The sequence below is a fragment of the Rhodamnia argentea genome, chromosome 1, assembly GCF_020921035.1.
Source record: "Rhodamnia argentea isolate NSW1041297 chromosome 1, ASM2092103v1, whole genome shotgun sequence".
Classification (NCBI taxonomy): Eukaryota; Viridiplantae; Streptophyta; class Magnoliopsida; order Myrtales; family Myrtaceae; genus Rhodamnia; species Rhodamnia argentea.
Genome location: NC_063150.1, coordinates 21,715,128 through 21,728,170, shown reverse-complemented (window position 1 = coordinate 21,728,170; position 13,043 = coordinate 21,715,128). Strand labels below are relative to the sequence as shown.

General features: G+C 42.8%; 1 protein-coding gene and 2 pseudogenes across 1 annotated transcript; all 3 read left to right on the top strand.

The window, feature by feature from the left end:
- LOC115734061 overlaps window positions 1–13,043 on the top strand; it is a 227,610-nt pseudogene that overhangs the window by 6,238 nt on the left and 208,329 nt on the right.
- LOC125314685 (1-aminocyclopropane-1-carboxylate oxidase homolog 1-like) lies at window positions 4,228–6,541 on the top strand. The gene is made up of 4 exons (XM_048277559.1): window positions 4,228–4,463; window positions 4,521–4,733; window positions 5,358–5,676; window positions 6,192–6,541. The coding sequence occupies exons 1-4, from the start codon at window positions 4,228–4,230 to the stop codon at window positions 6,441–6,443; spliced, it is 1,020 nt and encodes a 339-aa protein (XP_048133516.1). The 3' UTR covers window positions 6,444–6,541.
- Window positions 7,410–9,026, top strand: LOC115733900 (annotated as a pseudogene).

Below are 13,043 nucleotides of genomic sequence, written 5' to 3'. Positions count from 1 at the left end.
AGGCTGCAAGACGACGAGCTCCGGCTAGGTGAGGTGGAGGAGTAGACGGGGCTGAGTTGGAGGTCGCGGATCCATCGAGGTTCGGGTGAGGTGGGGGGTCGAGCGGCGGCTCGAGTGGTGGCTAGGGCGAGGTGGAGCTGCGGTGGAGGCTGGTGACTGGCGGGCGAAGACGGAGCGGCGGTGGCGGTGGATTCGCCAAGCAATAGCAGCAGAAGGCGTCGGGTGGGGGCGTCGCAAACAGAAGACCAGAAGGAGAAGAAGAAAGAAGAAGAAGAGGAAGAAGAAGAAGAAGAAGTCACGTTGGGGGGGGGGGTGTCTGACACGGCAGAAGGAAAGGGGAGAGGGAGAGAGAGAGAAAAGGAAAGAGAGAGAGAGAGAGCACGTGGGTTTTTGGGGGAAAAAGATAGAAGAGAGAGAGAGGGATAAGACTTTGACTTGACTGGTGGTTGGGAGAATTTATGGCAAATGGGGTCCACCAGATATTTTAAATATCTTGTCTTCTAGTGTATTATTGGGGGCAAAAAGGTAAATTGATAAATCAGGGTTGAACGAATTTTTGGCTCGACTGACGAAGAATAAATTTTGAATTTTCGCGGGCTAGGCTCGGTCTGAAAAAGGCTTAGGCACGATGATTAAAAATCCTAAGTCGCGGTGACTACGATTTTGAGACCTAATCTAAACCGAACAACATTTCGGAAATCGTCCAAAAATTCGTCTTTTACGTCCTCGCGATTCGAAATTTTATACCTACTCAACTTCAATAATAATCCTTTTTATTGAACTCGGTCTCTGAACATAGAGTCTAATTTCCAGGGCGTCACACCCGAAAAGCTCGAACTTTATTCGTTATTCGTTGATCAAGAATATATTTTTCATTCATTCATTCATGTAAATTGAATGAACGATCATTTTTATTGATTTCCCATGAAACATTCGCATCCCAAGGGACTTTATCTTTTCCAAGTTTCGCTGTTATCCGTTTATCTAATAACCATGAAAACGTACGCTTTAACGGGGTTTCTATTTCTGTGATTGTCCTAAGCCAAGTTGAATTCTTACTCTATGGTCGCTAAGAATGAGTTTTTATATTTGGTCCTCTACAACAGGATAAGATAAATTTCTTTTTTCGGATGATAAGGGTATCCAAACTTTTGGTTCGACTATTTTCCTCGAAGAGAGTCGCTAGCGTGACTGTCCGATAGCACTGTTAGTTATTTCTAACCACACGATTTTCTAATCAATGAGTGCTTTATGCAAAATATATAGAGATGGTGTGTGGATCTACAATTGACATTGTACTATCTCCGACAAGTACTATCGAAAAGTATTTCCCTTCCCTTGAATGCATACGAAACGCTCCATTCCCGTGGCAAAAGAGGAAGGAAACCCAAGAATCGTCTATACCGTGTATATCTCAATAGAAACGCTGAAGTTAAATTTCACGGCACCGGAGGATTTACACCTATTCTACTTCTGTCAGCAAAAAAAGAAAGGGAAGGTGAAGAAATTACTTAACGATGAGCTGATTGTTTTTTGGATACCTTAATCTGATCGATTTTTACCTTTCAAGAATTTCTGTAACATGTCGCTTGTGCTTGGACATAGTAAGAGTCCTGGTACTTTCTGCTGCTACCAACATGGATACCATTCTGAAACCAGTCCATACGATGAATCCAAGCATCTCAGCCAATACCAGGAATCCCTAAGAACAGAGCTTGCCGCAGTAAAAAGGAATGCTTAACTAGTCAGAACACGCCTAGCAATATTCTCTTTCAAACAATTTTCGAGGATTGCACTCCAAATTAATAGCGTGATGACCACTTGAGAAGAAAGGCTACAACCTCATGAACAAGTAAGCTCATTAACAAGAAGTTGCTTCGATCAAAAAAAAAGAAAAAGAAAACAAGAGGTTGCAAGTTAGAATGATGGGCATCAATATGTGAAAAATCTATGTAAGCTAGTGTTCAAATACACTATTTAAGAGACAATGACAAAGTCTGACTTGAGGATCGAATCACCGTAACGTGACGAGTTTGCATTAACAGAAGAACATAGCATGTCTCTATTTGAAGAAGCTTTTCCGTGCCTTTGAGATGCCATTTTTCACGAAGGGACATCCTTTTGGAAAATGCAATGTCTGCCTTCTCGGCCATAATCATTCGACCAAGAAAAAGAGGTGGTGGCGAATATGCTTTGCGTTTTTTGATCAAGAAACCCACACAAACAGCTCCCGATTCTCCATCAGGCAGGAAAGGAAACGAGTCGTATTCAACTCACCAAATATATAGAATCTTAGACAAAATTCATCTTCTTACAGGTAAAAAAGTGAGGAAATGTCATGATACGATCCTTATCTCACCGCTCCACCTTTCCATGACACAAAACTAGTAGGGGTGTGTTCTTGATTGCAAAAGCTGTTGAAGACGCACAGAGTTCACATGCAGTGTTAAACAAAGGACTACAAACCACTTTGTTCAATCCAGATGTGCACAAATTTCATCCCTAATGGAATTCTCTCTCACATGCACTGTTCACAAGTCATAGCTTCAGAATACTGCACATCTTGTTAACCTTTATGACGAACCGACCACAGAGACAGAAGCTGATGCCAAAGCCACCACGTTTTGTGTTGATTGCTAACGAACAAGATTATTTGGGTCGGGTTCAGCCCAACCTAGAGGCACGGAGAGCCAAGGTCTTGATTCGATAAGTGCAATTAAGTCTTAAAACTTACAAGAAATGCAATCAAGTCCCCAAACAAGAACATGTTGCATGATCTTTCTTATTTTAGGGTTCCAGTTTTGGCATTGTTATACTGTCAATTAGTCACCATGTAATTTAGTTATTAAGTTGTGAGTTCTTCCAAATATCAAGTGCATCAATCACGTTTCTGCATAGAAGTGAAAAAAAGAACCCTTTTGTAAGGAACGAAGGAAATAAATTTGAAGTTTCTCTTGTTAGGAAATCGATCAATTACTTATGGTTTTTAATTGATACATTTATACAATCAATTAACTCCCTGTATTTTCATCTCGCTTCATTTTACAAGATATAATGCTCCATTGATGAAGCAAATGTTTATGAGCTATTTACAGGGAAACCGTAAAAAAAGTCATAAACTTATTGCATTGCTGTGTCCTAAACCTTTTATTGGTGCCAATTCGGTACTAAACATTTTGCGTTGGTCCAATTCAGTCCTAAATTTTTGCATTTATGTCAATTGAGTCAATCTAGCCAATTTTGGCCGGAAATTGCTGACGTGGACATCGATTGTCCTACGTGGTCGTTGTACGGTTGATGCTAACGTGGATATTTTTTTTAATATTATTGTAATAATTCTAAATATTTTTAATAAGTCTTTGGTTTTTTCTTAGTTTTCTTTTATTGCATTTTTTTAATTGTCGCCAACCCTTGCCGGCCACAAGAAAGGCCCATGAGCCTCGCCTAGTGACCGGCAAGGTTCATCGGCCCTTGTCGGGCCCCAATAAAAAGAAGCGAGTGAAAATAAAACGAAGAACAAAAAGAACAAATATTCATAATATTTAAAGATAATTAAATAATATTAAAAAATATTCACGTCGGCACCAACTATACCACTTAAGACAACCGACGTCCACGTCGGTCATTTTCGCCCAAATTTCATCGAATTGACTCAATTGACACAAATACAAAAGGTTTATGACTGAATTAGCACTAATAAAAGATTTAGGACTGAACTAGCATCAACGCAAAGTTTAAGATTGAATTACCACCAGAAAAAGATGTAAGACTGAATTAACACCAATACAATAGATTTAAAATTTTTTTGACACTTTTCTCACTATTTACATGGGTTAATTAATCACCTTGGTTCATGTGAAGACTAGAATGCACGAGATTTAGACATGTGACGGAATCGAAAAAACATCTTCCATCCCTATTCTTCTTGAAGGAATCGTCAACGTGTGCTTTCAAGGATCCGGCGATAAATGCTGTCATAATCGAGAAACAAGAAATTCTTATGTTGCCAACTCCGAGTGTTTGTCTGATATCTTCTTGGGGCAACTTTCACTTAAAAGAAAACTCATTTCTTTGACAACCTTCATGTCCCTCGTGTTTAGTTTCTTCTCTATATCAACAACGAAGGATAATACAAATATCACTACTATATAACCACGTAATGTGAACTTCATCAAGACCCAGCTCGCTCAAAATCGATAATACCAAGTAACACTACTAACGGACACAATGGTCACCAGCATGGGTCCCGAACATGACCGAGCAATCGAATTGAGGGCATTCGACGAGACGAAATCCGGGGTCAAAGGCCTCGTGGATGCTGGGATCGCCCAAGTCCCCCGCATATTTGTTCAGCCGCCCGACAGCGTGGCCTGCGGTGAGGATCGCGCGGACATCCCAGCGATGGACCTAGGACATGCAAATGCGGGCCCCACCAGTCACGATGAGACGGCGCGGAATATCGGGTAAGCATTCGAAAAATGGGGTTTCTTCCGAGTGATCAACCATGGGGTCCGTGAGAGCCTCTTGGAGGAGGTGATAGAGGGGTCCCGCGGGTTCTTTGAGCAGGAGACGGAGGACAAGAAAGGATTCTACACCGGAGATTTGACGAAGAGGGTCATACACAACAGCAACATGGCCCTTTATAATTCGGTAGCTGCTGATTGGAGGGACAGCATATGTTGCTCCGTGGGACCAGAGCCTCCCCGGCCCGAGGAGTTGCCCGAAGCTTGCGGGTGAGCCAATGGCTTCTCTTGCGCTTTTCACCTTTCAGAAAGGTTAAAATCCATGAACGAATTCGCAAAGTGAAGACTAACAAAGATAGTTTGCCGAAGAATTGCAATAGTTCATATAGGTGCAAGGTAACTGCTTTTCACCGTATAATACTTGATAGCCTTTTTTCACTCCTTTAATCAAGGGCTAAACTAGCAAGAGTATGAAACTTGAGTTAATGACGTACCTTCCCATTCGGACGGCCGGAATAGCGGTTGAACTCTCGGGAAATGGACAGTCCTTCATTCGATCGGCTAAAGCAATTGTTGCCACCACTGCACATGTCATAGCATATAAGCTTACATCAAGTCTCAATCAATGAGATGAATCAGTAAGACTATCCTCAATGATTTATCATTTGCATGGACGGAAAGCTCAGATGTGGTCGTTTCATTCTTTTTGGGTAGAAAAAGGATGTTCCCCGACGGTTGACTTTACTTGCACTCTAGCGGTAGCAGTACCAAGCTTTTGCCCCCAAATTGACCCAAAATATGAACACGCTTAAAGGTGTTCTCTGGGAATACGTTTGACCATACTTTATGGCAGCTCTAGTTCGGTTTTACGAGGCTTCAAAAATTCTATGGTAGAGAAATGCTGATGGAGTACTCAAAGCATGTGATGAGACCGGGCTCTTGTATGTATGAGCTCTTATCAAAAGCAATAGGACTCCCCCAAAATCACTTGAAGGGGATGGAGTGTGGAAAGGGACACTCGATCATATGCCACTACAATCCGCCATGCCAACCCCGATTGACCCTAGGTGTGACAAAGCATTCAGAGAATGACTTCCTCACAATTCTCCTCCAAGGTCAAATTGGAGGACTTCAAGTGCTTCATGAGAACCGGTGGATTGCGGTTCCTCCAATTCCTGGAGCACTAGTGATCAACATGGGAGATCTTTTGCAGGCAAGTGCTTTGGCCGGATATCGTCATTCATTTCTGAGCTTCTCCGAAAGTGTGTTTTGATTGGTCGATACACTGCGATCCCCTTCCCGCCTCTTGTTCTTGTACTTTCTCATATGCTAAGCTAGTTAAAGAGCTCTTAAGATTTTACCAAGGCAACTTCCCCATAGCAATAACATAATGTCTCCAAAATCTGCACTTTTCTTTGGTAGGATGAATCTGCATTTACCATTCCCAAATGCCTTGTGCATCAAGTATACTAAAAGAGCTACTTGACTAAGCCAAACTTGATTCCAACTCGGTTGAATCACGCTAGCCTCACATCGATAGGTTCAAAATTGTCTAGATGAGAGAGATGTATGTGCAGCACTTTTCACGGGAGACCGGTCAATGTGGGTCCTAGAAATTCTGCAGTTTTTCGTATTCATCAACATGAAGATTGCAATCATAGCAGTATCTAGAAACTATGTCCATTCATTTCTGACACGAGAACGGTTCACTAATTGTTGCATTCGCAGCTCATAACGAATGACAAGTTTAAGAGTGTCGAGCATCGAGTCATGGCAAACAAGAGAGGCCCGAGAGTGTCGGTGGCATGCTTTTTTGACCACATTCCTCAGCCATCTTCGAGGTTGTATGGACCCATCAAGGAATTAACATCAACAAACAACCCACCAATTTACAAGGAGACTACACTTCCAAACTACACTGCCCATTACATTTCCAAGGGCGTACATGGAACTTCTGCCCTTCCCGATTTCAAGTTGTAGACTTTGTAAACAGGAAGATTAGGAGATAATGGGCAAAAGTTATTCATGGTATTCGGTGGGATTTCTCTTCATTGGAGGGGTAACTTTTTTACATCCTCATCTTCATGTTTGTATTTGAAAATAAAAGTCCGTGCGTAGGTTCATCTATGTAAAACTACCAAAGAACAGGGTCGCCTTTCTTCACTGCTCAATCACTGTCGCTTATATTGCTTCATTTGATAACGCCAATGCAACTCTCAAAAAGCAAAGATCATTTTCAAACAAAAGCGGAACCTAAAGAAGAACACAGAATATAGGGAGAGGAAGATCCAACACATACCCCTCTTAAATGGAATATTTAGATGAAACTGTGTTGAGTAACCGTATGAGAGTTATAACACTAATCTATCATGAGAAAATTTTCCGGAATATTTCTTGCCAAGCTTCAACTCGCTCAATGACAATAACCAGAAAAAACTGCAAAGCAGAAATCTATTTACACTTAGATTTTCTATGAAACAGTAGGTTTCCATTACAACACGACGATATCTAAGACTTAATTGATCGCATCGAGTCAGCATGCATTAAGATGAGGCAACGATTGATCCAAGGGCTACGGCAACATCAAATTGTCCAGTCGTCTATCGATGTTCAACTCTGTCCTAACGGATTTCTTTCCATAAACCGCAAAAACTTGTGTACTAGCCGCCCCGGTCCCCCAGAGAATCAGCCATTATTAAACAGCATTGTCATTTTCTCAGCAAGTGGTAGCTCATAAAGTATGACTTTCTCCTTCCATTTTTATGGACCTCATTATTCTAAAGTCAAATCCTCCCAATGTGATATCATTGTTCTCTTCTCTCCATCTCTCGGCTATAAAAAAAGCTGCTACTTCTCCACAACATTCAATTCATAATCGAAACTTGCAAATTTACATTCACAAGGATGTTGAATTGCGGGAGAGAGAGAGAGAGAGAGAGGGGAACAATGCCTACCATCGATTTGGCATCCGACTTCGGCGAGCGAGCTACGACGAGCGCGAGCGAGCTGAAACGTTCGACGGTTCGAAAGCCGGCGTCAAAGGCCTCGTCGACGCCGGAATCACCGAAATCCCCCGAATCTTCATCCAACCGTAGGAGACATCCGAAAAGAGCTCCGAATCGGGCAGCAGCTCCGAGAATCTCAGCGTCCCGATCATCGACCTAGGCGGAATCGAACGACACCCGGCCAAGAGGAAGGAGGTGATCGAGAGGATGCGACAAGCGTCGGAGACGCCGGGGTTCTTCCCGGTGGTGAATCAAGGGGTTGCGGTGGCCGTGCTGGAGGAGATGATGGAGGGGGTGAGGAGGTTCTACGAGCAAGACGATGAGGCAAAGAAGGTGTTCTACACGCGCGGCATAACGAGGAAGGTGGTGTACAACAGCGGTTTCGACACGTATACGGCGTCGGTGGCGAACCGGAGGGACACTTTCTTCTGCTACATGGCGCCTAGCCCGCCGTCGCCGGAGGAGCCGCCGGAGGTTTACGGGTATGTGAGCGTGTGACCGGGCGAGGCCTTGGGTCTCGGAGGCGACCATGCCATTTTCACCTGCAACGTTAAAATATGTTGTTTCCACAGAGACAAAATAACCTTTTCACGCTTGAGAGGTGACTCTCTTTCTATACTTTTTAATTTATATGAACTAATTTATTTAACCTGAAATGTCTAAAAAAAGTCGCAATATAAATAACACTTTATAAGTTGGATCTAATCCAATGATTTCAATGACTAAAATTTGCAGGGACATGCTAATTGACTAGTCGAAGCAAGTGATGAGCTTAGGCGTGGTGCTGCCCGAGCTCCTGTCCGAGTCTCTCGGACCGAGGCTAGACCGCCTCCAAGAGATGGACTGCGCCGAGGGCCTGGCAGTCATATGCCTCTACTACCCGGCGTGCTCGCTGCCCGAGCTGATGATGGGGATGAGCAAGTCCTCAGACAAGGACTTCCTCAAAGTGCTCTTGCAAGACCACATCGGAGGCCACCAAGTCCTTCACGACGACCACTGGGTCGATGTCCCTCCTGTCCCTTGAGCCTTGGCGATCAATATTGGTGACCTCCTACGGGCAAGTTCCATTGCCGGGTTTGACCATGTTTCTTAAAATGGACCCCATCTCAAATCGGGTCAAGCTCGTAGCATCCGATAATTTACAAGCAACCCCTCGGATCAACAGCAACAATGGCCCCACGTCAGTTGTCTTCAGAGAAAATCGCACCTGAAATTGATTTCAAAGGGTATTGACATAGAATTACAAGTACACTATCTGCTGCTTGGAAATTTATGTGAAAAACATAGGCGATGTCTTGGGGATATTGGGAGATACACTTTGCCTGGGGATATCTTGCTCTGCGTGGAGCACAGAGTGTTCGCTAACCCGGTGGGGCTGAGAACATCGGTGGCGTGCTTTTTCAGCACGAGCTTCCAGCCGTCATCCAAGCTTTTCGGGCCAATTAGGGAACTGTTGTCCAAGGACAATCAGCCAATCTACAGAGAGACCACAGTGAGTGACTATCTTGCGTACTTCAAGGAACATGGCCTTGATGGAACTTTCCCTCGCACTCTTTAAGCTGCGAACTCTTATGTTTTTCCTAGGATCTGCATAATCATTCTCGAACAAGTAATGCCGTTGGTACGAATTTTGGAATTCTAGTTTGCTCGCCGTGTTGTAACCATGTTTCTGGAGCATTTACTGATTTTTGTATTAGATAAGATTCCTTTTCATGCTACCAATGTACCATATTGAGCCTACGTTGCTATAAACTTCTTGTTTGAACAAGCAAATGCGTTTAATCTGGAGAACTCATTTCGATATTGATTAGTATATGGGGATTGCACTCACATGGATTTTTGGTGCTCTGATTACCAATGTACTACTATTAGTTTCAGGTGAGTTTGCAAATGTGCACGCATGTTGGATAATATTTGGTAAATGACAGAAAAAGGGACAAGGTACTTTAAGGGATATAGGCAAGGTTTCGTGGGACAAGGATAGTTTGATTAGTTTAACAAAATAATTGCACGAGTGATGGAGGACCGTTACAAGGGATGTAATTTGTGTATGTTTAGGGTGCACATGATAACACTTCTGAAAGTGAATTTCTACTCTAGAAGTATTTCCGGAGTAAAAATCTGTTTGGTAATGTAACTTATGAAGTAGAAATCCATTTGGTGAAAATTTTTACTACTGAAGTAAATCTCAATTTCTGAAGTTGTTTTTTCCCCAGTTTGATAAGTAAAAAAAAAAATAGTTTCTCCAACTCAAGAAGTACTTCTTATCTCACTCTATTTTCATTACGCCATCACCCTCTTTTCAATCATACATATCTCCGTCGACCTCGGCCGCCGCCAACCATTGTTGGCTGCCACCGCCCACAACCACTGCCAACCACCGACCATCGCCAACCCCCGCCCACCGCAGATCTCCGCCGGACGCCACCCACCGCCTCCACCAACTAACCACCCTCGGGAGCTGCCCATCGCAAACCTCCGCTAATCGCCGACCACCGCCCACTACCAACCTTCGCCGGCGATGACCGTCGCCAACCATCGCCCCCTGCTGCTAACCATCGACCATCGCGCAGGCCACCGCCGCCGAGTCGCCGTCTTCGGCGGCCGGAGTAAAAAATAAAAAATAAAATTTTATTTTTAAAAAGTAAATAATATTTTTAATAATAAAATTTATTTTTTAAAGAAATTTAAAAAGTTTAAAAATGAAATAAAAATTTTTTGGCCGTCGATAATAATTGTTCATTAAAGATTCTGTGTTAATAATATTTCATAAGTAAAATTTTTCAACCGTTACCAAACAAATTTTTTTGATCAGAAATATCTTCCGGAGTAGAAATATAAAAATTAACTTCTGCTTCTAAGGAGAAATAAAAAAAAAATCAAACTTATGATTAGAAATTGATTTCTAAAGTAGAAGTGTTACCATGCGCGCCGTTAGCTCCTCATATGGGGGAGAACTACTCCCAACACCTTTCACATGAATGATCCAGGCTCTATTAATTGAGCCATTCCACCGAGGCAAACATTCAACGCTCTCCTTCATCCAATTTCGTGATATTCCAGGCATGTCTTAGACTTGGCTTGCAATTCTTTTAATATTGTGTCCCATGTCTTTCTTCTGGCCATCACTCCAAGAACCCTTGCACACTTTTGTAGTTCTGCCGCGACTCTCTCAAGGCGAATCCCTAGGAAGTTTGACGGATTGCCAAGCAAGCATCAAACAGTTGGAGCTTAATCTTGGCTCAGGCTTCGACCAAGGAAAAAAAAAACCAATCTTGGCACGGGCCTCCCAAATGCTTAGCAAAGGCAACTTGATTTTTCTCATTTAATTAATCTAATATTAAACTTAAGAGTTGTCACTACCTATTTTGGGCTGGTTAGGAGCCAAGTGATGTGTGAGTGGACACTTCACTTCCTACGAACCGGAGACTTGGTTACGCTAGTTGCCTAATTAAGGTCTTTTTGATATCGATTTTCAATCATTCCAAAAAATTGCGCATGCAATCTTGGCCTAGGCCACTAAACGGTGTCCTTTGCTCCTAATGGGCACCGGTCAAATTTCTGGCTTGATTTCCTTTGCTTATCTCGGTGCTGATTTAAACTCAAAACGTTTCGCACCAAATGCCACAGCCACCGTCTTCGAGTCTATTTTCCAATGGTATAGGGCGTTGCACACTGATTCCTAGTACAGCTTCGAAGATTTGACTTTCTCCGACAGAGTGTCGGCTGGTCCCTGCTCCGACGGGCAATCCGAAAAACCGTACTCTCGGACCCCTTTTGACTAGCCTCTGAGATCAGTCATGTATGGTTGGCAATCTTAACAAGTCTACTTTCGCTCCCGGTGTCGGAGGTTTCAGCTAATTTTGACTCTAAAGCAGAGAAATTTTCGACTGCCCTCCGCCCGTGTGTTGCTCTGCTCAACTCCCCTCTTCCATTTGTTTTCCTTAGTACTACCCTCAGTTTTCCAACTCTCCCCAAAATCTCTCTCTTTGCCGACCTCCCTCCTCCGTCTCCTCTCGGCTGTCCACTTTAATGCGGAGAAGAATTTTGCTTTGGCTCCTCTCCAAGCATTAATACTTTGTTCTCATTAGTCAAATCCCAATTTGTTAAAAAAAATTCCCCAATTTGTTCAGATTGCATGCTTGAGGTCAACTAAAGTACGCTGCTCTCTCGCCTGCACACATTGGTCAACTTCAATTTTCAAACTTCCCTCTTTCGTTCATTTTCTCCTCTCCTCCCACCATCACACTTTGTTCTTCCTCTACTTCGGTTTCCGCACGAATCACCGTTCACCCTTTTGACCGTACTAATTGTTCGTTTGACCGTATTCCGCTACTCACTTACGCTGTATTTTACTGTTCGAATACGGCAAAAATTTCTGTTCGGATATTATGAAAACTTGTGATTGTGAGTGAGAAGTTTATGGCCTTGCATATGTCTGAATACATGAAAAGTATCTTACAGAAAATTTAGGTGTCAACAAGTCCTCTCTTGAAACACTCGCACCTTCCTTGAAAGTCATTCATCTTTCATCACTGTTGTCCCGTATGTCTTGGGCAATTCGAATTATCTCTGCTTTTATTGTGTGTGTTTCATACTCTCTAGGGATAAGCATAGTTCAGGTTGGTCCGGTTTCTAAGAGAATCGAAAACCGGACGGGTGGTCCCAGTTCTCGATTTCCGGAATCGGGGACTGGACAGGAGGTCCGGTTCGGTTCTCGGGCGGTCTAGTTGAACCGGAAAAATGAAAATAAAAGTAAAGCATACCAATTTTTTTGGAGGCAGAGCTGTAATTTTAGAAAGCAATATACATCTACGCACACCAATTACCCCATAAAGCACTAAAATTGGTTCCCACGCCCACACGCACGCCAAATAATCAAGCACACCGTAGCAAAAATCACATTTTGTGAGAAAATGATATGCTTTTAGCAAACGAAACACTTTCCGGTGTCCTCCCAACTATCATATCATACAAATCCCATGTTTTTTTTTTTTTTGGTCAGAATACAAATCCCATGTTAAAAACCAAACAAAATGTGATCTCGACGATGTTCCCCATGAAAGCATCCCTGGTCATCTTCTGAAGGAAACCATCGCTGGCTCTTCATAATGACTTCTTAGAAATGAAATGCCACCCTCAATTTGTGAAAAATTTTATCCTATACAGCCAAAGCTGTAGAAGTATAGCGACAACCGTGGTATTAAGTTCTATACTAGAAAAAAAAATTAAAAAATTTTCGATCCGAGTGGACAGTCCATCGGCTCGTTTCTCCCTAGAACCGGAAACTGGACTGCCCAAACACCGGTTCCGCCTTGAGGAACCGAGGACTAAATTGGTGACCTCCAGAATCGGACCAAACTCGTCGGTTCGATCAGTCCATCTTGCCCATACCTAATACTTTCCATCGACAGGAAGGCATGAGGGTCTCGCTCGAGGGCCTTTTAGTTTGAGCCCATATTTTTTCATTCGTAGTTTTGGCTTGCGCCCATAAATAGCTATTGCTATATACTATCTCTTTTTCTTGTAATTGATGGATGTAATGAGAGGTACGATATACTAATTATAGTGGAAT